General features: G+C 40.0%; 2 protein-coding genes across 2 annotated transcripts in view; one reads left to right on the top strand and one right to left on the bottom strand.

The window, feature by feature from the left end:
* Positions 1–963: 963 nt before the first annotated feature.
* Positions 964–22,524, bottom strand: nampt1 (nicotinamide phosphoribosyltransferase 1). Its single transcript, XM_053314143.1, has 11 exons — positions 22,412–22,524; positions 15,266–15,422; positions 13,398–13,501; positions 12,402–12,530; positions 8,383–8,541; positions 8,075–8,211; positions 5,925–6,150; positions 5,685–5,804; positions 5,458–5,598; positions 5,120–5,254; positions 964–4,820 (listed from the first exon to the last, which is right to left on the bottom strand). The coding sequence occupies exons 1-11, from the start codon at positions 22,463–22,465 to the stop codon at positions 4,707–4,709; spliced, it is 1,476 nt and encodes a 491-aa protein (XP_053170118.1). The 5' UTR covers positions 22,466–22,524; the 3' UTR covers positions 964–4,706.
* Positions 22,525–26,605: 4,081 nt separating this feature from the next.
* Positions 26,606–27,069, top strand: part of gsap (gamma-secretase activating protein) — a 33,517-nt gene continuing 33,053 nt past the window's right edge. Inside the window, exon 1 of the mRNA XM_053314145.1 lies at positions 26,606–26,863. Coding sequence (XP_053170120.1) covers positions 26,776–26,863 — 88 coding nt within the window. The 5' untranslated portion in view covers positions 26,606–26,775. The remainder of the gene's footprint in view (positions 26,864–27,069) is intronic.

Below are 27,069 nucleotides of genomic sequence, written 5' to 3'. Positions count from 1 at the left end.
GGAAGGAAGGAAGGAAGGAAGGAAGGAAAGGAGGAAGGGAGGATGGAAGGAAGGAAAGGAGTAAGGACGAAAAGAGGAAGGGAGGAAGGAAAGGAGTAAGGACGAAAAGAGGAAGGAATTTAGGAGAGAAGGAAGGGAGGGAGGAAAGGAGTAAGGAGGGAGGGAGGGAAGGAGGAAGGGAGGACGGAAGGAAGGAAGAAAAGAAAGAAGGAAGGATGAAAAGAGGAAGGAATTTAGGAGAGAAGGAAAGGAGGAAGGAAGGAAGAAAGGAAAGGAGTAAGGACGAAAAGAGGAAGGAATTTAGGAAGGGAGGAAGGAAGGAATGAGGAGGGAGCAAAGAAAGAGGGGAGGAGGGGAAGAAGGAAGGAAAAATTAAAGAAAGAGGGAAGAAGGAAGGAAAGAAGGAACAGTCAGAAGAGGCGGGGTCTATTTAACCCGGGAGGACGACACAAAGGTTAAACAACAGCATGCTGATTTGTCTGCTGAAGGCAAACAGTGAATAGAAATGGATCTCAGGGACTGCACAAGTGTTGATCAGAAATACCGTTACAAATAGTGTTTTGGTACCTTTTTGGATATGTCTTTTAAGGTATTGAGTAAAAACTGGCTAATTTTCTTATTGTTTCCAAAGTTTTTAGAAAGAAGAGAATTTGGTACTAACCTGCAGTGTCTTAGTCAGTGAAGCTGAACATGCACACATTGTGAAACAAGCATGTGTTTCAACAAATATGAAAAATAAAAATTACAATAATCCAGATTTACTTTGGTTTAAATGAAGTAGTTTTTAGTTGTGCATAGCCTACTTATCTCCTGGAAACATCTTATGAAAATACTGACAATTACAGATGGATACATGCATATAGTTTTCACATGTCAAAAACACGAGAAGGTCTAAAAAAGGTCAATATAGAACAAGTGAAATGACATTTTGAAATACCAAATGAAAGAAAAATGAATCAAACATTTCAAACTGACAGGGTGGCATTTTTAATTGATGTATTGTTGACAATATAGCAAGTTAGGTTAGTTAAAATATCAGTTGTGTTGGGAGAGAATTTGGGACAACCAACATGTACATACAAGTAAAACAACAACAACATAAAGAAAAAAAAAAAGTATTCACAAACTCTTTTCATTCTCTCTCACACACACGAGGCATTCACACATGACAACACACACACACACACACATACACACACAAACAGAAGCTAAAGGCTTGACAGTCACAAAAAAAAAACAAAAAAAAAAAACATTCACACTGCCAATTCTGTCAAGCAGTTTTGGATATTCTTCTGTTGGTACAAAAAGGGTTGTTTTGACAAAAATAATAATAATATTATCTACTGTGGTCATCTCCCTAACCTGCCCTCTCTGCTTTCAAACTAGTTGCTGTATGTACAAGTGAGAAGGCAGTATGGCCGCATCGTTCGTAAGTAAGGATATTTACTGCAATGTCTGTGGCGTTGGTTTTTCTCCTTTGTCATACAAAATAATATTTCTCTGAGGTAAGAACAGAGACAGTATCAAAATAGTAAAATCAATATTTTACTAAAATGCACCCCATAATTGGAATAAAAGAAAAGCCAAACTGTTCAGAACAATTAGATAACAAATGATTTTGACTTGTACAGTAACATTAGTGACAGTTGCAAAAACAAAAAGGGGGCGGAGAAAAAAAGAAAAAAGAAAAAGAAAATAGCGCAACATTTGTTTTCCTATTTGTGACTGGCTGTGTGTGTTTATCAGCCTGTTGGAGGAGGATGATCTGAGCCAGAGGCAAGGGAGGGGAGTCAGTGACATCACAGGTTGTGGTAGCACCCCCTAGTGGAGGATGTGTTATGCTGTTAATGTAAAGCAGCATCATGTCTGAAGATTGTGTATGGACAGATAAAAAACCTGGAGTTTTTAAAAGTTTTAGAAAAGATTGAGTGTCTGCACTTACGCTAGCGGCTCTGTGAGGCTGTACTCAGGCACAGCGGTTTAATTGAGCTAAATGCTAACAGTCAGCATGCTAAAAAGCCCACAATGACAATGCGAACATGGTTTTGTTAAGCGTGTATGATGCTGACTGACTGCCATCTTAGTTTTGCCGTGTTAGCATGTTAACATTTTGTTAACATCTAATTAGCACTAAGCAAAAGGAAGAACTGAGACTGATGAAAATGTAATTAGTTTAAGTGTTTGATGGCATTACAGTAAAAGTGCTAGATGCATGGAGGGATCACTGAATTGTTTTTCTTCCACAAATGTGAACCTCGTGGTGAAGCCAGGAGATCATCAAAGTCAGTAGGATTCATCCTCTGGGGACCATGAACGCCTGGATAAAGTTGACAGTACATCCAATAGTTGTTGAGCCAATTTAGTCTGGACCAAAGTGAGACATGGCTAAAATAACAAAGATTAAACTATGGATTCAACCGTTTTTCAGAAGGAGCCGTTTTAGTATGATTCTCTATGGGCTGGCTGTCAAAACTGAGGTGGGAGAAATGTTGCATCCACTGCCCATCTTCTAACAGAATGCTTGATTCCTGTGATGTCACTAGCTCGTAGCCCTCTCTCATTAAACCTGTCGTAGCTCTGCAATACGAAAAAAATCCCTTCATTCGGAAAAGGCCAGTTTAACAATGTGATGACAGCGCACCTGGAAACAGGAGTGACTTTCAACTCAGATGCTCTGAATGGGAAGATAATTATCTCCAAAAATGCATCATCATCTGCAAGATCCCATTTAGACCTGGGCAATAAATTCTACTGTAAAATCCAAGCAGGAGTGCAAGGCGCCATCCTTAGGCACACCTCCACATCCTTTATTTTCCCCAGCAGCACCTCTGTTGAAAGTTTCCCTGCTTTTCACGAGTTAAGGCAGTGATACCAAGGGACACTGTGCTCCACCAACTGACAAATCATAGCTGGTTTTTAATCACACAGGAACGTGTTGCTGTCGGGAAGTATTTCTAACGCGATGTCTAACTTTTCTGCCTCTGTCAATGTTGCTCAGGAGAAACACGGCGCATCACTCCCTGTTTGTCACAAAAACTGCGTTTCCCTCTGGAATGAAAGGCCGGCAAAGTAAAAAGGAAAAGTGTTTCTCTATTCCCCCGATCGACAAGTACGTTTGCATAAAGGAATACTACACGATCCTTTAAAAAGAAAGAAGATGTCAGTAAACACACGCACACACACAGATCCAATCTGACTCACACACACACACACATACACACACACATACACACACACACATCAAAACCAACATTTAACAAACATTTCAGCCCAGAAGCCACATATGTAATCTTCCATAAACACATAGGTAGATCGTCTTCATTCCAGTGAAGACAATATCTGTGATGCATTTTTTCTTTTTTTTTTCTTTTTTTTTTACATCAACTCTTGGTCTTATACAGCAAAGACTGGTTTCAAGAGCATTCGCCACTATGAAGACCCAATCCAATAATTTGGACTCTTCCTAATCCACTAGAAAAGCCTAATCTTGCCAATTTACTCACTGTAGGTTTGTAAAGATATCAAGCTTCTCCGGGACTCAGACATTATTGATGGAAATTGAGCTTTTTCGCATCACTTTGAAAATGACAAAACCCCTTCCTTCATGTACAATATTAATGATTTTGTGGCATGATTGGATTGTGGATTGGGCATTTATGATGTGAATGCTCTCTGGGCAACATAATGGCAAGCAGATGATCATTTCTATACCTTCAGAGATGCACCAATAACATTTCATTTTGGCGGAGTAATAGTACAAAATATTCAGGTAGTACTTGATACATTTTGGCCATTTATAATTTTGGCCGTAGCTACTGATTAAAAAAAGCAAGAGAGCTGAAAAAAAAATAATAATAATAATACCTTCATCACCCATAATTACGGTAAAATGCATACAGTGTTCATGATTTTCTGTTTCAAAATAGAAGCAACATACAATATTAGCCGTAAATGTTATTGGTGCACCGTTATATACCGTGATCATCGTTTTCTTTTCTTCACATAAAAGACAAAGCTAAGTAGATTCAGACATGTATTTTTTTTTTTCTAAACACTTCTGTACACAATACACGGGGCACGGTCATTGGTGTGGGTGTGGCTTCATATTTCTCTAATTTTCTCTCTTTCTCTCGTGAACTTTCTCTCTTTTGACTCACCATGGGTTCACTCACCGTGCAGCGCCCAGAAACTCCTCCAAAAGAAAAAAAACCTACAATCATCTGGTTTGTTTGGGGGTTCAGTATGTCCAGACTAGTGCAACATGCCATAGTTGAATTTGACGGTTTTTTGGAAGGGGGTGGGGGGGGGGGGGGGGCGGTGGCATGGGGATGTGAACGCATGGTTTGTCGTCATAATCTGCAACTTCTCTCCCTCTGCACGTCTCTCACACATCATCTTCTTTCTCTTTTTTTTTCCCCCCACTCTAAAACTCATTGGGTTGTTTGCTGTTCATCCGAGGTGTGTGAGTTTTTCCAAATCTCTCATTCCCCATTCCGTTGGAGAACTATTGAGCTGAGGGTGAATTTTTAGGATTTTAGGAACGTTTCGGGGACTTCTCAGGCTTTGGGGGTGGTGGGGTCTATTAGCAGTGCACGCTACCTCCATATTCTGGGGTTGACGTCGGAGGCCAAAAGGTGAAGGGGTTCAGGGGATGGGAGGGAGGGGTAGTTAAGGGTGGTGGGGTGGGGGTCTCATAGCGCTGTGCTTCAGTGCAGCAGCTCTTCAAGCTCACTCTCTTTGAGCTTAGCATTGTCTCTGACATTGTCGAATGTGTACGTTTTCACAATCTTCCCGTTCTGAAAGACTGTGTGCAACAGGTCCTGGAGATGAAAGGAAAGGAAGACAAGGGAGAGGGAGAGGGAGAGGGAGAGGAAGAGGGAGAGGGAGAGGGAGAGGGAGAGGGAGAGGGAGAGGGAGAGGGCAAAGTGAAAGAGAAAGGAGGAAACAGAAAATGTGAAGGTGAGTGTTGAAGAAATTCATCCCTTAGTGCTAAATTGTTACAGAAACATACAAAAGTCTGGACACACTTTCTCATTTAAGTGAATGGAAGGGTGTATCCAAACTTTTGACTGGCACTCTATACAAAACTCTGTGTCCTATTGTGGGTTGTTGAACTCACCACGCCATACTCCTCCAGGTCGCCTTTGCCCTCTTCCAGGGTCACAAAGTCTCCACTCTGAGTCCGGTGCAGAGACAGGCGACCTTTCTTTGACCTCTTGTTGGGGTCTGCCACTGGATCCTTAAACACATTCACCTGAACCACAGCACGGAAAACAATATCACGTTAAAACGCAGGTATTGCAAGTCAGAAGTGCTACACAGATTCATCTGAGGTTTTATCAGACATAAAAAGTCATTAAAAGTAGAAAGATACTGCAAACTAACTAAATGCATGGTTTGCTCTATGTAACCATCCTGCTTTAAAACAGACTCAAATCCCGATGCATCAGTCCTCACCCCCAGGCCGTTAGTGACCACATAGCTGCATTTGAAGGAGCAGTTGAGCAGATCTCTGGTCAGTTTCTGCAGCAGAGCCCCTCCAGATCCAAAGGCAATGTTCTCAATAGACCACCTGTGTTGCTTCATACCCTCCACAATCTGTGAAAAAACAAATTCAGTCAAAACAAGAAGCAAAACATCTAGTCTTCTACTGAACAGTGTGGTGGGTGTTTGTGTGGCCATACCTCTTGCAGTGTGTTGATATCCACTCCGTCTCCTTGTATGACTCTAATGTAAGGAGGGAGCACTTTATAACCTTTAGAGTTCTCCTTTGCAGCAAACTTCTTACCTAGGATCTCCAAAACCTGAGTAGTAAAAGAGATGACAGATATGATCATCACACAAGTTACATATCTGAGTGTCGTGGCTTGGGTTAAAATCCCTTAAAAGGTCATTTGAAAGGCAGTCTGGTCATGAGGACGAACCTTCAGAACCGTATCAAGTGGGTTTCCTGAGTCTGGTCGGACAACCAGTGGGGCGTCTGCGCTGCGAGACTCGATCAAACCCCGGAGGTCTTCGCCCCAGATCTTCTCGCAGGCGTTGTAGATGTCGTAGCTGTCGCTGACTATGGATACGGGCACGCTGGGAAACTGCTTGATGATGTGCTCGAAGGCATCTTTCTCATGGTCCTTCCCCCATGCTGTGATGGTACTGTGGAGAAAGCAACAGACAAGTTACAATCATTTCTCTTTCTATATGATTGATCAGCAATTTCACCGTTGTAGACCAGCTTCTTCACCAGGTTGGTGTTAGAGACACTGAACTGGTAAAACTTTTTTTGCTCACATATGAAATAGCTGAAGACAGTCACAAGACATTCATCATGTTGCAAGTAATTAAATTGTCCACAAGAGGGCAGCGCAACCCAGGTTTTAGTCTTGGATGAAACCAGCTAAATTTTTTAAGGGTTAAAATAGGTTTGTTTTTGCCAAGTTAGATCCCATATTTATATTTATGTTATTAGGTAAGGCACTAGAAGCATTAGGACTGTCTTCAATTACTTTTTGATTATTAAATTAAAGGGTCAGTTCACCTAAATTGAAAAACAACATATCTTTCTACCCTGAAGATACTTTTGTTTAAAGGTTTCCGAGATATGTGTCATCACCCAGTACAGTTTCACCCATGTTTAACTGGAAGTGCTTTCTACAAAAGAAATAGTCCTTGTGAAACCTGTTCACAGCCTACGCAGAGTAAACTCACGCTGCCTGGCACTCTGTCAAGATGAGAAAAAACTTTACACAACAACACTATTTGATACAAAAGACAGACTTGCTCTGAATTGTACTTATAATTTAGTCTTTACAGTAAATATCTGACTATTTACTAACTTGTGTTTTTTATTTCAACGCTTTTATTTTTCTTCTCAGGGTATTTCTGTTACAGTAAACGTGTACAGTAACTGCTGGAATAGACTCAAAAGTTTTGCATGCAAGCTTTGAAAGTGACACACCCCTGCTCTACGACAACTTCCCTCCCTTTCCTCAACATCCAAATCAAAGTGGAATTTCACTGTGACTCCTCCCTCTGAGGTAAAAAACCAAACACATTTTAGGAGGGAGCTGTTACATAACGGTTGCTATGACAACCACTGCCATCATCCCACAATGCGCTGGAGCAGCAATAAATGCCCTGGTGGCGAGGAAGAGGCAACTCTGTGTGCATGGGAGCAAAATTGTGCGTGTGTGTGTGTGCACGCGGGTTAAATGGATAATTTCCATAAAACCACGCCAGGGACATGTGACGGACACGTGCGTCAGGCCAGGGCAGCAGCAAATCAAAATCTTCACCTCCAGCCGATCACAGCTCCATGAAACTGCGATAGATGAAGCACATAATGAGTGTGAGGGTGACCACACTCTAATCAGGGGAGCAAATTAACACCTATCTCAGCCAAATGATGGGTACATTTTCACTCTGGCTGATAAAATCCATCAACTGCTTTTGGAAGATTGCCAACTGTTATTTGGAGCAATTTTGCTACTTTGAAAATCAATTTGGCTTGTGGATGAAAAAGTTTGCTTCCAGACCTGGCTTTTAGCCAAAACGTGGACAATCTCACTAAAGAGAACCCTGGAGATGAACAGAGCTGAGACGTGCCCAGTGTAGTACTGTGCTTTCTGGGAATATGTGAAAATGCATGGCCTATGATGTTAATTAACATCGAGCAAAGGAATTTAGAAACCTCAAAGGGGTTCAGTGTTATGCTTGAGGTTTCTGCGAATCTTGTACATCCCCTTAAAAATTAGTGTTGGACACTTTGGCAGACACCCATCGTTACTTGGAGGTCTTATTACAACTGGTGTAATAATTAAAGTGGGTGGTGAGCTACTGCCCTAAATCACGCTGAAAACAAACCTTCTGTAAAAGCCAAGAGACGTTCCAAAGCTGAGAAAAGTAGGTTACACAGCGAGATCTCATATCTCTAATTAAGCATGATAGGGAGTGAGGCTGTGAGGCTTTTGTAAACCTTAAAAAGAAGTGTGTGTGTGTGTGTGTGTGTGTGTGTGTGTGTGTGTGTGTGTGTGTGTGTGTGTGTGTGTGTGTGTGTGTGTGTGTGTGTATGTGTGTCTACCTGTGCTCTGCAGCAGGCACGGAGAAACCTGGCACAGGGTCCTTGGTGCCATAGTACTTCTTAATGACTCCGATGCCGGCAACCGTGTCTGTGCCCTTGAAGTTGACCAGATGGGCGGAGGCCCCGATACCTGCAGTCTGAAAACAGGAGGGAGAGGGATACATACATTTTGAGGGATAAATGGCAAAAGATATCATTGTTTAATCCATCTATTTATCTTTCAATCTTTTTTTATTTTAACTCAATAAGATGTTTCATGAAAAGTTGGTCCACTTTACTATGTATCTCGACTATAATTTACTGCATACCTCTTGTGAGGAGACGCCCCTGTAGCCGAAGTCATGGAGTTTATACTCTAGTTTTTCCAAGTTCCCAGAAGTTTCTAGGAGGTATTTGGCGAGGATCTTCTTCTGCTCTCTTGAGTTGGTCGCCACTGTGATGGGGTACCAGATCTGCACCAGGATGGTCTGATGAACGAAGAACAGTTTTTATTTTTATATCAGGGTGATATTCACTGGAAAACTGTCACTTCCTCTAATTTTCCAACATTGATGATTAAACAAGTATTGTGTTATGTTTCTCAGGAAAAAGGGGAAAAAAAACTGTTGTGCAAATTCAATTTAAGTGAACAAAATGTTATTGGTTTTTTCAGCGCTAAGTTAATGGCTGGTCCAAACTTTCCTGTTTTTTTTTTTTTTTTAAGTATTCAACTGGTACTAAAACCCAAAACTAACAGGCTCAGAGGGATCAAACAAACGCTGGGAAGAGTACATTCCTTGAAGCCCCATGTCAACTCTGGACCAGAGTCATAGATTACAATATGAAAACAAGTGGCTTATCTGTACTCGCTGCCACCTGGGAAATTTTATGAATACACAGTTTCTACAATCAGAAGTGGACAGTGCATGTGTGTGAAGGTCCGTCTGTCTATGCTTCTATACAAACATTAATTTCTAGGAAAAGGCACTGAGGCATAACATCTTCACGTGGGTTAACATTCTAATATAGTGATTTATTTAATTCATTTACCCCTAAAAAGAGAAATAAACGTTAAACAGAGTGTCCTAAACAAACTGTGTCCTACAATATACAGCAGATGTTTACTGTAATTAAGGCTTTTTATATATCCATTTATTTGTGGCGCTACACTCTAATAAAACTTTGCCAAGCACAAATTGATTTTTTTAGAGTTGCGCATCCCACTATCTCACTCTCTCACTCTCTGTCTCTGATTCACTTCCAAACAGATGCGGGTGCACCTGCACCAACACGTTCTCTCCTTGTGGCACACCAACACCCTCCCTCTGAGCTCTCTCTCTCTCTCTCTGTCTCTCTCTCTCTCTCTCTCTGAGCTTTTACCCTGCAGTCACACCACACCACGCCATCTCCAGAGAACTGGTCGTGCTATCTCCATTTAAAACATGTTAACACTTAAAGATCAATTGTGCATCTACATCGCTTTGTGAAGCGTGGACCATCGACTGTAAAAACAAGGGATTTCGTGGTGCATTCAGGTGTACCTCGTAAACTTTTAAATCTATTCTCAAATGGCCACAAACGTTGTTGAAAATGTGAAATCTTCTATTCTTTTTTTCTTTTGCTGCAGCATTTTTAATAGTTAGATGCTAAAATCATAACAACAATATCTCATTCATTCCAACATAAACACATTTAAAAGTCAGCTGCCACCATAAATAGCGTCTGATTCTGAGGGAAACTCCTGTAATTACACACCGTGTTTGCATCACAACTAATATGACAGAATGACAGCTACAGTAAGTAAATGTGTGTCAAAACTCAGGAGCAATGGACAGATAATGAGTAAACATGATTTTCAGAACTATGCAGTGTGTGTTTTCCCTCTGACCCGAGTTGGTCACATGCCTCCTCAGACCAATCAAAATCTAAACCATAATATGGACTTGTGACTGCTAGAGTAGGGCCATTTTACTCTCACACATACAGACAGGGTTTGCCGTATTTGCATGTTGACCTTCTTTATGTGACATTTAACATATAAAAGAACTGCAATATGACTGAATGTTGAAGTCTGAATTGTGCTTGTGTGTATTGTGTTATTGTGTAATTTCAAAAAGTATCTTAGAATTAAGTTGATTGCGATATTTGTAATATTTAAAATACAGTTTGTGATAATCATGTGACAGTGTGTCAGGAATGATGGGTCTGAACAAAAGTAAAAACAACACACTGGAAAGAATGTGTGCACCCACACACACCAACACACGCATGCAGACACACACACTCACACACGGACATACAATCACATTCACACGTGCCAACATAGCGTCTCGGTCAATGTCCCAGAACAAAATGGAGGGAGATAAGGAATGAGAGAGGGGGATGAGAATGAGGAAGGCAGGGGGTAACAGAAAATAAAAGAGAGCGAGAGAGACAGAGAAAAAGGATGCGAAAGAGAAACTGACAAAGAGAGGGAAACGACAGAAAGTAACAAGCGTGGGGGAGAAAAGAGAAAGAGCGTTTAACCTAATGACGCAGCCCAAGGACACCACAGGCCGAACGTCTAAATTTACATCAGCCGTGAAGAATGACCATGCGTGTGTGTGTTTATGAGTGTATTTATATCAGCTGTGGGGACTGACTAAGGGGACTGTGTGCATGTGTAGTGTATCCATATTTATCAGGGCAGTGGCTGTGTGTGTGTCTCACTGTACTCTTGTCCAAACACTTTTCACTTTTATTGCCAATAAAGTTGAAGGAATGTGCATTAAATTACAGATCCAAAATTGAGTCAACATTCAGGGCACATAGGACTTAATAAACCTGTTCAGATACCTTTAAAAGCTAACTGCATTTTTTTCTGCAGCAAATGATATAAACAGAGCATGTTGTGGTGTCGGTTTAATCATATTCTTAGAAATCACTGCATGGTTTTAACTGTGGAACAGCATATTTATGAATGGGACCGGCATGGTGAAAGAGAGGAGTCAAAAAGAAGGAGCCAGGATGAAGATGTTACTCATGGTAAATGAATTTAGTTCTGCCGAGTCATTGCGGACAGTCTGTTCATGCAGCATTAAGTTCATGAGATCTTCCTGATGCATTAGCAACTGAGGCAGGCCCGTTAAAAACTCCAGACTGCTTGCACAAATCACAAAAGTCAATCAAATTCTGCGGCTTTTGTCACACAAAACACACATGCTTTAAAATGACAAACCATCAAAGCTGCTCACTTTCACTGATGCCACCTGTTTCTAATAACATGAGTATGATGCTTAACCAGTTGTCTGGTATTGGATGAGTAGCTCTTGTGTCTGTGCAGTAAATACTGTATGTAGCTGGAGCCAGCAGCAGGTTAGCTTAGCTTAGCATAAAGACTGGAAACAGGGGGAAACAGCTAGCCTGACTCTGTCCAAGGGCAACAAAAGAAATCCACCTACCAGTACCTCAAAGGTTCACTAATTCAGATGTTATATCTGCTGTGTTTAATCTGTGCTGTATACAGTTGCTTACAGGTATAATTAATGGTCCTCACTCTCTGGTACAGTCTTAAAGTGAATCACACTGTAACTGAATGAAGTCGGCAGACATTGGGTACAGATCATTGGTCAAGGCATGGAGTTGATTTAGGACTTCAATCATGTTGTCATCTATAGAGACACCAAACAAGCATTTAAAAGATTTTTTTTTCTGGTACTTGACTCACTGCTCTTGTCCTTTTCAGCCAACCTGCGTGAATCACTTTGCTGCAGTCACAGCACATTTCTCTGCAGTGATTAAGCAATACGCCATGACGGGACTGTAGTTCAGTGAGATTTAAGAAGAGGTAAGAGGTGCCTTTGGGCATGCTGCCGAGCTTAATTCTTTATGGCTTTTATAAAACTGTTAACTCTCCATGGTAATAAAAAGAACATAAATGTTACAAATATATTTTGTATTTAATCAATAATCAAATAAAGCAAACTATTAAATCCTAATGATGCGCCTATCTGTGTAGTTTTAGTAACGATACAAGTAGAACATTACATTTTAAACTGCTTTGAGAAATTTAACAGAAATTAATTTCAACATGATAAAGAACTGAATACTGATATCATTAAAGGGGCACTCCAGCAATTTTACTGTTGCACTTCATAAAGTTGGGGGACTCAAAAGAAAAAAAAATTCCCATAAAATCTACCTGTCCCCCCTCAAGTCTGTAACACAAGTTTTCTGTTACGAGTAACACTTTCAAGATAATACAATTAAAAAGCTTTACTTTCCCTATTCAGTGGGCCTCAAGCCCAGAGAGCTTTTGTTAAAAGTGCACCATCATGTCAGGACCCACAGGGACACTAAACAAACTTACCTCCACCCAGTTGGTGAGCCAGTAGCATTCAGGGTCTGTGCTCTCCACTGTGAACAAAACATTGCCTCTGGGAATGACGCTCCCCTCTGGCACCGCCTTAATTTCAATAGGCAGGTGTCCATTGTATTTCTGCAAACACAAAGACACACAAACGTCCCACTTAGAATCAGTTTTCTGATGAATGATGAATGAAAATGAACTGAATGGACGGTTGCAGCTTCTTCTGTGTGGCTTGTGTTGTACACCACTGAGATGACCTGCAAGAGAAATACACATACAGAATTCCTGTATGCTTTCTTAACGTTTCATGCCTGGTCTTGAGCAAACTCAAAAGTTTGGGTTGGATTACCAACTAAAGAAATCACAGTCCAAACCTCAGTGATGTGAATAAATATGTTGTGAAGTTTTATTAACACTTCTTCTCACATGAGAAAACATGTCAGTACAGAGTGCCGTGCTCTCTCCAAGGTGCTGAAACTGAACAGTTACCTCTCATCAATCAGAAACCTTAAACTGTTCCTGATTAATTGCTAGTTGTTGAATCTGACTTGTAACTGAAGGATTTAATTAGATGACCCCATATTTCCTCTTATAGAAAACGACAGCACGTAGTATTTAATCATTTCCAATTTTTCTTCAATTACTTCAAACTCAAATCTTGCAACAAATTCACTCCACAAAGTAATGAGGTTGCAAGCCTGCTTTATGTGCAATATGTGTGTTTATCAGGAGAACAATGTGTGTTGTTAGTGTGTGTCTCAGACAGACCTTGAGTCACTCTGATAATAGAGGCATCACCTTCAAAATGTTTCATGTATAAACATAAAGTGGTGTCTGTGTTTACATATATGCGTACTTAGTTTCCACTTGCAGCATTTTCCTCAATGAAGCATTCCTTGAAAATATTCCTTGCTGCTTTTCTGGGAATGTGCTAAAAATAAGCACAGACATCTACAAAGTAATTTGTTTTTCCGGGCACTTTCAGTTGTCTCTTACCTCCAAAATGTAAGTCCATCCCTTCACATTAAAAACATCATCTTGGAAGTGTTCTCTGTATACCTCCTTTGCCTCCTGGATCTTCTCTGGAGTCACTACCTTTCCTGTAAAGGAGGAAGGAGGAGGAGGGGGAGAGGGGTGAGAGGGAGGAGTTGGGGAGTGGAGGGAGGAAGGAATAGAGAGAAAAAAAATTTGAGAAGGATGTGAAGGTACAGGCTGAAATTTTTGGAGAAACACACATTGACAAACAGAAGGCACTGGAATGCTACATTACTGTCCGCTGTTGTAATTCAATTAGAAGCATCCCGTGCTGACAAGGCGTCTTTGTCCTCACACTCACACACACACACACACACACAGAGAAGCCAGCTCCTTGTTCATTTCATGTTTGGGTGTTTCATTTCAAGGCCGTAGAAACGGTTACCCAAAACAAACAAAAAACAGGAAAAAATTCATATAAAGGCGAGAGGAAGTCTTGAGTTATATCAGCCTTTTGATTTTAGTGAAATACTTTAAGATTTTTGGGAATGTTCATAGAAAATGATTTTAAAAATGGTCTCCTTTAATATGAGAATACATGGTTAAAACTCCAAATAGTAACGTCTCCTTTCATCTCAGACAGACCGGTTTGGGATAATAGATGCTTTCACTGGAGTTATACTGCACCACTTCACCCTCCCGACAAAAGTAGAATTACGACAACTGGACTCCACTTTATGACTTAAGTGCACTCATGATGTGTGCTTTGGTTTCATAAGTTCCAGGATCAAGGATGCATCTCTAATAGCTGGCCTGATCATTCTGCTCAGAGGGACGCTCTTGCGCAGACAGCTGGCCTTTCTCCCTCATACGGTGAAAGAGCAGCTGTGCTTTTGTCTTCGCCCTCTCTGTTATCCCTGGCTCTCTGTCTGCCTGCCGCACCTCTGCTACCGCACCATGAAATCCTCTTAAGAGAGACAGGAGGGAGATGAATTCTTTCTTTCTTTCACCTCTTTTTCTATACGTCTCTCTTGCGCTCTCTCTCATACTGCCATTGGGTTCACACTAAATAACTTAAACAGCTATCTTTACAAACTTTGAGATTAACTAGGGCACAGAATATATTGTATGCGTTACACTTGTGTCTCATTTCAACTTTTCCCTCTCCTGACTAACTTTTCTTCTTCTTAGAAGGCTTTGCTGGCTTTGTGTTTTGCTCTGTGCGGTTTAATCTATCTGAAGCACAACGTAATCTTGTGGGTTAAGGGAATGTTACTGCGGGCCACAATAGCAAGCACCTGCCCTGCTGAAGTGTCCTTGAGCAATGCGCTGAATCTTGAGCAGCTACAGACACGTTTGTTCTGCGGCTGACCCTGTACTCTACCCTCACCCAGGAAGGGAGACAGCTAAAAAGATTAATGTTATCCCACAGGGTGCAATTAAGGATCATAGAGCTTGCAGTGTTGACTTTTCTTACCTCCAAATAGTTAGTACCTACTTTTTACAGTTTAAAATATTTTGATATACAGCCTAAACTGGATAACAGTAGAACAGAGGTTGCACTGTGCAGCTCTCACAGTAGGGGAGAGTGAAAACATTACACGCATAGTTGACTTCAATAAATGAAAAAGAAAGGCAACATCTGTGTTACGTAATCCAAGTATGGGAATGTTACTCTTATTTTTTTTGGTAAATTGACTGAAAACACATTTTTATTTACACAAACTGCTGTAGCAGAGGTGGTACAAAGTCATACAGCCTGGTATGAGCCAGTAGCCACTGAGAAGCTCGTACTGTTTTGGAGGTCGGAGCTTCAGTGTCACTCAGTCAAAGGCACGTCCATTCAAACGACTACAGGAGCATTTAATACAATCTGACTCGAGACTTACCTTTTAGGTATTTATGGAGGATGTACTGTAGGCCGTAGAAGACAGTTTTGTCATATTTGACTTTTCTGCTTTTGCTGGGATCGGTCCTCTTCTCACGACATTCGAAGTAGGAGTACACTTTACTCGTGTTGGGGGGGTATTGTTTGTAATGTGTTACCTGCAGAAAACAGACAGAAAGGAACATTAGCTGAATTGAGCTGGGTTAATAATCAAATAACACATTAAAACTGACAGCAATTTCACACAATTCCCAGACACACAGATATCAGGTGTGATGTTTGAAGAGTCACAAGATATATCAACAGACCTTGTTTTAAACAGCTAAACCTCAAACTTACTGAGCTAAGTGGAAAAAGGGGACTGTTGATTTCTATGCCTCCCAACCCTAAAATAAGCAACCACAATACTCAAGACTGTGAGAAAATTCATAATCACTATCTGTTTGCTCTTACTGAACCGCTGCCAAATCAGTTATTAAAAGGAAATGAGCTCTCCATGTCCACAAGCAAGGAGACTTAAAAATGCATGATTCCTTAATGAGGTTAATATACACCAAACGATGCGAGTACATCACTCTTGTTGAGCCCTTCTCCGCCTCACACCACACACATGCACGTGTTCAAAATTAGGTCTATTTCCTGAACAGGGGTTCTTGCAAATACACAATTACTCACGCTATATGTGGGCTTTTTTGGAGTAATCTGGGTCTTGTGATATCCTGGCTTTGCTAAACAGGAGCAACTTGACCTGCTATGTAGTTGACGTTTCATAATGTATAAGTGTAACATACTGGATGCTGCCAGCTTTCTGGGGGAAATGATGAAATCCCACTGATAAATGTTGAAACACCTTTCTATTGCAAAGCAAGCCTTCCTTTCAGATTGCTGGCTAACATGTCGAACTGAGCAAAATTTAGCCAACACAAAGTCTGAGTTATTCAGGGTCACAACCTAAAAGTTTAAGGAGCACTGCCATCATGGTATTTTATCTACAATTACAGCAAACATTCCACTTCAACAAAAGACCCAGCACTCAGTTCTGTGTGTGACATTTTACGTCCATTGAAATAAATCAAATACCACTGTGCTAAAATGTCACAATCGGGGTGAGACGTGCCAAGCTTTTTCCCCCACAGATGCACGTTACGTTATCCATTATTCTACCACTCCATTATAATTCAGAGAATACAAGCTTCAGTGTTGCATGTGTGTCTAGTGATCATCTAATCTACTGCTGTCAGCTGACGGACACCAGAAGCATTGATAGTTCAAATCAAGACTGTGCAATGAGGGAAACACATTGAAAGCATGTCCAGGCATGTTTCTCTCTCTCTCTCTCTCACACACACACACACACACACACAGAAAGAATAAACTGTTTCAAAGAAGGGAAAGGTTAAAGTGGCTGTAGTCATCCGGCTGTCAATTAAATCCTGAATGACTCAAGGAATTTCTGCTGGGTACACTGGGACATATGAGGATGTAGACCTCATCCCTGTGTTGGCTCTTGCTCAAGTCATTAAACGCATCTATCATAACTTGAGTAGGGTGAAGAGATGAAGCAGCATTTGACCCCGTCTTCTCAATATCTGCGCCCAATGTAATCAACTTATTTACACACGTTCAATCTGACCTATCTGTGAAATCAGCTAACTTCAACGGTAAAGTGCTACAAGTTGCGTCAGATAACTTCAGGAAATACTATTGTGAGCCGGAAATGGTGTTGATCAATTATAGGGAAAAAAAATGAAGTAACAGTTCCCTCAGGGGTAAAGGATGACATTTTATTTCCAATTTCACAGGGCTCATCTCTCATTTGACAACAACCTTTGCAAATGATTTGTCACCACAGTAAATACATAAAGGTTACCGTGGAATAACGGGTATAATTACGTGTGAAAATCACCTAAAGGCTAGATCATAAGCTAGATAAACAAGCATTATTTATGGATGGAGAAAACTAAATGGAGAAGAGGGGAGAAGATAGGAGATAAATGTCAATGACCTACTCAGTTTCTTTGACCCCATCTCTGTCCTTTCCTCTGAGCTTTCGAAGGACTCAAAATAGAGGCAAGATACACAACATGACACTAGGCCGGACCACGTGTGTGTGTGTGTGCACACATTTGCTGGCAGACGTGACGACGAATACACACAAACACAGTTTTAAATTCGCAAAACAAGTATCAGGTTCGTACACACTAACTGAACTCCTTCATTCATGATTACAAGGTTAACCATTAATATTATAAAGACGCCATTCAGTTAATAGCACAGAACGCTTCATAGTTAAACTTAATTATATGGTTTTATTAAAAGGAGATTGGCTTCTTTTTCAGTGTATTCATACTTTCTTCACCCTTCCTCTATAAGACTGTGACCTGTCTCTCTTTTTTGATGATCCCACACACACACACACACACAGTAGTCAAATTGCCATCTAAATACAGCTCAAATTCTGGCAAAATCCACACATCATATGCAAAGGACTGATTAATACCATTTACATATACTACCGCTATGCAAATATTAGAAGTTGTGGGCATTTTTCCACCTCAGGCCTTTTTTTTCTTCTTCCAGTGCACAGCCTTTATAAGAATTATCATCTGAAATCAACTCACTGTTTTCATTTATAATACCCAGCTTCACCAAAAGCAGACAAAGGTAGCGAGTGAACATAGTGGTGCATTTATCTGCTACGGAGCCAGATATTTCCCTCGGGATTTGGTGGAGACCAATATGGAGTTAAAAAGGAGGCTGAATAATGGGTTTGTATTCATCAGGTGACAAGACACTTGACTCTTCATGAATCCTAATGCCGCTCAATGTCTGCTGGATGATCATTTTTGATAGTTTTACATGAGAAACACAATCAGTGACATCTTTAATGTTTGATCTGACTGAAGCTGACTCTACAGATTAATGTTCAGTTCAGTCTCTGCTCTGATCTGATTTGTATAATACTGAGGGTTTTTTCCACTGAAATATAACACCTACTTCCTCCTTTTGTCTGTACTCAAACACTGATCGCAGTGAGATAAAGAATTGGAGAATGCAGCAAGATGACTCAAAATACTCTCATACAAGCACAAATTTGCTGTGTGTGTATATTTCAGCACGTTATGTATATGAATACATTTGTAGCACTGAGACGGTCATTATAAAACACCTTGTAAGTTATGCCATAGTTAGCCTGTCAAGACTTTCAGCTATGTGTCAAAGCACGAGCTGCAGACTGTGGGGGAAGCCACTGCTATCAACAAAATGTGCATAATACTATGTCACTATTCACAGAAGTTGATCAGATGCAGATTACAGATGTCTAGTTTTGAAAGACAAGCCAAACCTGACCACCAGAAACACATATCCAGGTGCTCCTTCTCTTTTCAAATAGCATAACATTTGAGGTATGTAGCAGCTGTTAGCGTAGCATTATAATACCTAACAGGACCATCCCATTACCTAAATGCCACCTTCACCATAATTATTCTGCACCGTGCCCCCCCCCCCCCCCCCCCTAAACAAACTTACAGACGCCTACCTTCTCACTCACTGTAATTCTCTTTGGGGGTCAGAAGATGTCATTTTATGTGAATGTGGTCATACAGTGACAGACTTGTGTTGTGGCATTGCTTCAAAATGTATGATTACAATGACATGCTGTACATCTCAAGCCTGTAGTGTGCTTAAACCTGACAGACTCCTCAAACCAACAATAAACCCGTGCATGTGTGTGTGTGTGTGTCTTTCCAGACAATAGGCAAGCTTGGCTTTGGGGCTGAGCTTCTCTTTTCAATCCCAACAGACGAAACACAAAGCATTCAGGTGCAGCTTGTTTTTATATCCTGTGAACAAAGTGTATGCCTCTGGTTGGTCTGCAAGTCAATCAATGCCCCCCCCCCCCCGTTTCTCTTTTAACACACAAGACATGGACAACAAAAGGTTATAGCACAGTCATGCACGGACAAGATAAACACAACAGCGCACACCTAAATACAAACACAAATGTTGGATATTTCTGAATCTAATTGGTACAGTAATGCTCAGTTCACCTTTTGTGTAACTCGACTGGCTGCTTAAAGAGACAATAACAGTAACTTTAGCTTGGTGTGGCAACAGCGGCTCACCTCATCTGGCAAGGACATAACATGAAATCGGATCAGTGTCCGCTCATATGTTTTCTCTTTACCCTCTTTTAGCTGACCTTTGCCGTTTCTCACGAGCCTTTAACTATCTGGACTTGAGAGGAAACGCACTCAGCAATGTTCTGCTTCACATTGGACACACTGACACAAGGTAGCGACTGAGAGCAAACACCACCTTCTTCCATTTGCCACTGAGCAGCTCTCAATGGGAGAAGTGGTCCTGATATACATACATATGTATATATATATGTATATATATAGATATCAGAGAAGAAGTAGAGGGCAAAGTAGAGGGCAAATATATATATATACACACACACATATATACACACACATTTGCCCTCTACTTCTTCTCTGATATCTTTACAGAGTCTCCTTTTATACAACAATAATAGGATTATGTGTACATTATTCAAATCTTTGCAATAACAAGGTGAGAAAAAGTGGTTTAGTAGCTGAATCTTAAAAAAAAAAAAGTTCATTCATTTTGCTGCTTGGATATCATGTTTAAATTGTAGCTGCAGGTATAGTATATAACATTAATTACAATATAGCTGCTTTAATATTGAAAGTAATTTTAACTTTAAAGTAGCCACAGGAATTGTTAAGTGATCACACATGGATAGATTTGACACTTGATTCCTTAGGGTTAGAGGTTATTCTGCATCTATATTTTCTAAATTTTAAGTTTAGTATTTTCTTCTTTAGGCTACGATGGTATGACACAATAATTTAAACCACCAAACTGACAAACAAGGTTATAAAAAAGGAAGCAATATCACAAGTGTTATAAAAAAAAATAAGTTAACCACTCCCTTCACAAACAGTCGATGTGAACACAGTATGGACTGTTAAGGATCAATACTGTGTGCAGGACTTTAAGTGTTTAAATAAGACATACGGACAATCTTTATGAATTATCCTTAAACTCTCTCTTAGAGTTTAGGGATACTAGAAAGATTAATATAGATTAGATTAGAACTAACATAATAAATGAAACCAAAACTAATTGAAATGTAGTCAAACCTGTATCCTGGAGCAAACACCCAATGTACAAATCGAAACGAAAACTTATATGTATAAAAATTATCTACGCAAATCAGAACTATGACAATCTCAAACTACCTGCACCCTGTAAGGAGAGTTTGGGACAAAGTTATGACAGTTTTCTTGTGAGTAGCTACATTACAAGTCAGTTCAATACCTCATGACTGCAACCTTATAAAAGCTGTAGTATTACTTATGTACATATGCAATATATCTGTGTGAAAATATCATAGTAACTATTAAAATAATTATGACAACACATCTCATTACCTCAATAATTATTTAGACCTGATATTGAGTCAATATTAATAACAGTAGTTAATAATGGGCTTTTATAAAAAACTAATTTATCTTCACAATACAAAAATGTTATGTTGTGCACAGGATTATTTCCAGTAAGTTTCTATGACCATTAAGCTTATAATAGAGTCAAAATGTTAATGTTTTATATCAGTTATCATTATTCCAGACACAGTGTATGTATACTGATGTGCCAAGTTAGAGAAGCCAAACATGTAAGATTAATCTGTTACTTATTCACACTACTGCGTTTATCTTGTTACATTGGACAACATTTTAAAGTCTCCCTCCAATTAAAAATTACTTTTTCTTCTTGTTTCTGTTGAATGTACAGAGTTTGACAATCGAAGGCTGTTTTCACATTTTTCACACCACTGAAAGTGGAACGTTTCTCAGTGTTCATTGAAAATCTGATTTTATGGGACGGGCCTATGACTATGATTTGTGACATCACAGCTCGTTTGGAAGCAGATCCTGGACCAATATACAACTTTTACAAGCGTGATGTGGAAATTTGAAGCCTCCATTGCACACAGACTGGACTTTACACTGAAGTAGGTGACATCATGTGTCCAGCAGTAAAATCTGTGAAATTAAATATTTGTTTATTCAAAAATTCTGGGTTTTTAAGGGTGGAGAGAAAGCGTAGTTGAAGATAACTGAGCTTTCTTGTGGAAAAACCATATCAGACACAAATGATTACTCAAAGCATATTATTTTCTAACATCTAACAACATGTCTGGAGGGGATTTCATAGTTCAGAGTACATTCAGATCTCTGTCTGAATCTTTTAGTTGTAATCCTTGTCATTTGCATTTTCTCTTTCAACTCAACTTTTATGGTATCCCCCTCCCCCTTTTATCTCCATATTTGCTTCCTTTCTGTCCCATCATCACCATCACTGACCGCTGTCACATGACTGCTGTACTTGGCAACCGTCCCAGCAACCACTTGCTACGTGCCGTAATACATTCCTGCAAATACATTTGTAGTTTTGTGTGTTTACATCCTCAATGAGAAGTCCGTCTGAGAGATACCTTATATTTATATTAACACCACTGCTTGAGAGTCGGTATTTAACTTTTAAATGTCGTTTAAACGAGTCAAATCAATGTAAGAATTTGTACCAGATAACCTAGCTGTGTCACAGAAGGTCAGCAATCGGGGCTGCTTTTAACTTTCGGTTTTGATTTCTCGGAAGTGATACATTTCTTCACCTATCGTTACAGGATGAGACTTTGCCCATGTGCAGTTCACCGGACTACCCACAGAGCACTTGCTAGCTAGTGGCTAATAATAGCTTCTTCTTTTTTTAATATCAATCCCCTGTGTCTGTGAGCTAGCACGCTAGCTAATTCAGCTAGTGTTGCCTAGCGAAGCCGGTGGGAAACTGGCTCCGTAATAATGAGTCGTGCTGCTTCTAAGTTAGCCAGCTCAAAGAGGGATGCTTTCTTTTTAAATTTGGCCTCTCCTCCTCTTCCTGGAGCCCATTAAGGCCTGCTGGGAACCGACGGAGACCGGCCACAGAGAGCAGTGTGATGGCCTTGGGACTGATGATGAAACCACCTTGACTTTATCAATTTTCATCCATCAGCCGCTCCCCTCAACCCAGCCAGCCTCCCACCCGCCGTCGGAAGCCGCCATTCGCACGGTACCTTGTATGAATCCGTCGCTAGCAATATGTTGAAGTCCGGGTCTCTGTGCTCCATCTTTCCCCCTTGGTTGTGAGTCAGTCGCAGCTGTCAGTGTGTTGTGTTGCGCGCCGTGCTGCCGGGGACTCCAGCCTGGTAGTGGAGCTGAGGGGGAAGGACGAGCATAGGGGGCCGGGCGGGGGAAGGGGCGGGTTGGACCGTCGTCATCAAAATTCCGGTGTCCTTCGGCAACATTCGGCTTGACTCGGCAACGTTATGGCGTGTGCCTATTTTTCTTTCCTAGGACGGCCAAGTCATTATCTCTGATTGGCCAGTGCTCGTTGCTTTCGTATGTAGGGTTGGTTAAATTGAGGTACGAGGAGTGAGATTGGTTAGTGGCAGGGTAAGAATATCAGGGTAAACCTGTCAGAGGCAGAGTAGGACGGAAGATAACTTTGCCATCCTAGGACAAATTAAATTATCGCATAACGTAAGCATAGCCTGAAAGCCTACCAGCCAATCAGAAACACCGGTTTAACCAAAGATTGTATATAATAAGCAGGATGAATCACTCAACAATGAATCATAATCTGTTTATAGCTAAGAATGGAAACAATTGTCTTTCACAAACGCAACATATAATAATAATAATAATAATGATAATAATAATAATAATAGCAATAATAATAACAGTAATAATAACAACAATAATAATAATAATAATAATAATAATAATCATAATAATAAATTGGTAGAAAAAAATTTAATGAAAAATGTAATATGTAAAATGTAATGTAATTGATTGTACAAAAGGAAATATGGAGATGGTGGTGCTAATAAACAAAGATTTTAGGTCTTATTTGGTGTTAAAAGAAAACAGCAACAGCATCTTTAAATATGTATAACCATGGTTCTTAATTTGTAGTCACAGATGTGATGTGACACAGTTCAATGCCACCAAATGATAAAGAAACTCCTCCACCATCCTGCCACTCCACTGCGTTGACAACTTCCCCAGCAACAAACCACAGGATGTAAATAGAGGCCCAATAACATCACCCACTGTCATCAACAACACTGGAGCCTCTCGGCGTTGTGTCTTCAGCCCCTTCCTTTACAGTCTACACAGACACCTGCATAGGCCCTTTACCCGACACCACATCATACAAATACTCTTAACTTAACTACTTCTTTTCTCATTTCACACAATGGTGCACCAACGAATTCCTCCAACTGAATGCGGACTGAACAAAAGAACTAACCATTAACACATCAAACACACCCGCACTGGACTGAACCCCACCTCCATCTACAACAAGACAGTAGAGCAATTCAACAACTTCAAACATCTTGGATTCACTTGACACAATAAACTCATCTTTGATCAACCCATCACTGTTTAAGAGACTACACATAATCTGCAAACTCGGAGCACCTTGTGTTGTTGCTTTACAACAGCATAATCCAACCGATCCGACTGTACTGTTCCTCCTGTTTCATTACCATCGTAATTATGGACAACAAAAACAAACTTTCCAGGATCACACATGCTACCTTCAAAAATCCCCCACTCCCTTACACCCAATCTCTCAGACATGAACAACAGGGATGTCTTTTGTCCCATCTGCCACAGAAGCAACTGCCTTGTTGACACAGTTCTATAAATCACGAATCATCTCAGTGTGTGTTCAAGTACTTGAATTGTGTTGGGATACAGGTAGGTTAATGAATGTTACATGTTTATATATATATCATTATGTTTTCTGTGTTACTATCTGTATGTTTCCGTGTAGAATATGAACAGAGTGTGAGAACAAATTTCCCATGGGACAATAAACTATCAATCTAACTATCTAATTAATGTCCAGTTTGTAGTATTGAGGGGAAGTACAGTTTGAGTGGGAGCTCTTTGCTTTAATATCCTCTCAGAAGTGATTCATAGTGAACCATTTCTTTATATGCAGCTACCAGGCTCAACAGATGGGGGCAGTGTGGGTCATTAAATGCTGTATGGCACATGAGAGACTCATTGGTGGTGTATATGCCTGTCAGCATGCATATATTAACAGTGTCTTGTTATTTAATAACTTTACAGCAGGCATTGATGGAACATGGTCTGTGTGTCATCTAAAATTCATGCTATGCATGTAATTAATGTGGTCACCAAAGTCCTTGTACCAATGGCAAAAAGAAGGTTTCTCCACCTTAACAGATGCAAAATATCTAACAAGAGGAGGTTGAGAAAAGGGGGCGCTCAGCCTGCACATCCTCAAATAGTCCTGAGAAGAGGTCTAATCAGGCCAAATAAGTAAAAACAGCGTGTGTAGGAGCTTAAAGGCATTTAAAGCTGAGACAAAAATTCCAATAGGTATTAAACGGTTAGTTGTCAGTGGTATCAGAAAAAATGTATTTCTGTAAGATTCCATAATTGATCAATATGCCAAAAGACTGCAATGATAGTAAAGATGTCACTAATAGTAGTTATTAATAATAAATAAACTGTGCTCTCCCATTTTTCTAATGGAATATCTTAAGATAACTTATAATAATGTAAATATGTCCCCTGGTTATTTACTGAATTTGGGATGCTGCATGAAGTTGTGTGTATACTGTGATATCTATGTTGTTTCATGACAAAATGTTGCTGTTGGAGCTCAACAGATACATATAGAAATCTGAGTTGATCTAAATAATATTGCATACAGTATTACTGCAGTAAAAATGAGCAAAGCGGAAGAAGCCCTCGTGGCCAGTTGTTTCCTGGAGAGAACACAAGTGTCGTGACATGCACAATTTTTAATGAGCTCTGTCTGGAAGGAAACTGATACGGCAATATGACATTCAACAGCATCAAATTTAGAAGCAAAAAACATTGTGAGGTTTCAGTGCTCTTGGTTATCTTCACAAGATTGATTGAGATTAATTTCTCTGGGCTTTGTCCCAGAATTTGGATATCTTTTCTTGAACTTCCTTCTTTTGATACAGTACGTCTAAATATAGTGACGCACAGTCATTTCATCACAACCAAGAGAGCTCTCTCCATTTTTTTTCGTATTGAAAACAATGAAGCAGTATGGACACTTCTATTGTATTTCTATTGTCAGTGGTATGTTGGCTAGGGTTGTTCCTTTCTTTTCTCCTTTTCCTGCTTTTAAGATGGCGGTTGATGTGTTTGAGCAATTCCTAATGTCACTGGATTACGGCACCAATAAAACAAACTCTGCTTGCTACTAAACCTATACAATGTATTTGTGGGTTTTCTTAGTCTTCTAAATGCACTATAGGGCTGCAGTTAATATACTTTTTTAATATATTAAACTTTAAATGGTGTTCTCAATTATTGGTCAATGGTTTAGTCTATTGAAAGACTAGAGTGAGAAGGTGAAAAAGCAGCAAAATCTCACACTGGAGAAATTCAAACCAGAAATCATTATAATGAAAAATGGACTATATGAACTATGAATCAATGCTCAGGGGGACGGTTCTTTGAGCTCACCTTGTGTACCTTTGAGCATGATTTGTGACTTCCATGTAATTTGGAAACCAATCATGGTCCAATAGGAAATTTATACAAGTGTGATGAAGAAACTTGAAGCCTCCAGTGCACATACACTGAGAACTGACTTTTCAGTAAAGAAGGAGACATATTGTGTCCAGCAGTTCAACTTTTGAAAGAAAAATATTTACATATTCATAGATTCTGGAGTTTTTAATGAGTGAGAAGCAGCAGATGTCATTTAAGAAGATAATTGAACTTTTTTGGGGGAAGAACTATTACACACATTATTATTCCAATGAGAGTATTTTTACATATCTTAAAACATGACTGGAGGGGATCTTTAAACTTTTCCCCATACACTTAAAAAGTTTAAACTAACAATATATGGGTTTTCAATTCAACACATTTAGCAACAGCTGATAGTTATCTACCCTATACAAAAAAATGGGAGCTAGTGTGTGATATATGAACTATGACACATCATTGTAAAGTGCCTGTTTGAGTCTGGATGTTGCACTCCTTCAGCGGGAGGGTGAGACATTCCAACCCGCTGGAGTGATCCTCTCTTCGACCTGTAGCAGCGAATCTGTCCGCTGTGAAATCCCGAAGTAGGGAGGAGCTACAGTACAATCACTGCTGGACAACGTGACATTTCCGCATGTCAATAAAGGTAATTGTGAAGTCTAGAGGAGGATGTTTAACGTGGATAATGGTTTCATTTTTACAAGCGCCCAAAGTTAACATGTAAAACTTTTGGGTCACATGATGCCAAGCCTGAAGACACAAACTGCAAGGTGCTGCCTCTTCTCAAGGAAACAACAAAGTTTAACAACAATATAGCGACTTCGTGCTCAGACTACAAAGGTACAGACTGTGCTGTAAATTACACATGTTGAAGTTAAAGCCGAAGTTTGACCTGCACAGAGATGTGGAGTGTGATATCCTCAAAAAGGAGGCGTCGGTCTGCAGGGTGAAAGGTGAGGCGTTCACGGTCCGCAGCATTTTTTCAGTGTTTCTTACTGCTAACTTCTAGCACTGAGTAGCTCTCACCAAATATACTGTAGCTTACCCTGCTAGCTAACATTAACATGTTCTACCCCTTTTGTTATTGCATTTATGTGCATTATACATGTGTGAAATTGCATACAAATCCGTTAAAACTGATTTTCTTCTGCTAGTAAGT

This window comes from Scomber japonicus, chromosome 23 (assembly GCF_027409825.1).
Source record: "Scomber japonicus isolate fScoJap1 chromosome 23, fScoJap1.pri, whole genome shotgun sequence".
Taxonomy (NCBI): Eukaryota; Metazoa; Chordata; class Actinopteri; order Scombriformes; family Scombridae; genus Scomber; species Scomber japonicus.
Note: the sequence above shows the minus strand (reverse complement) of the source record. Positions and strands in the feature narration are given on the sequence as shown.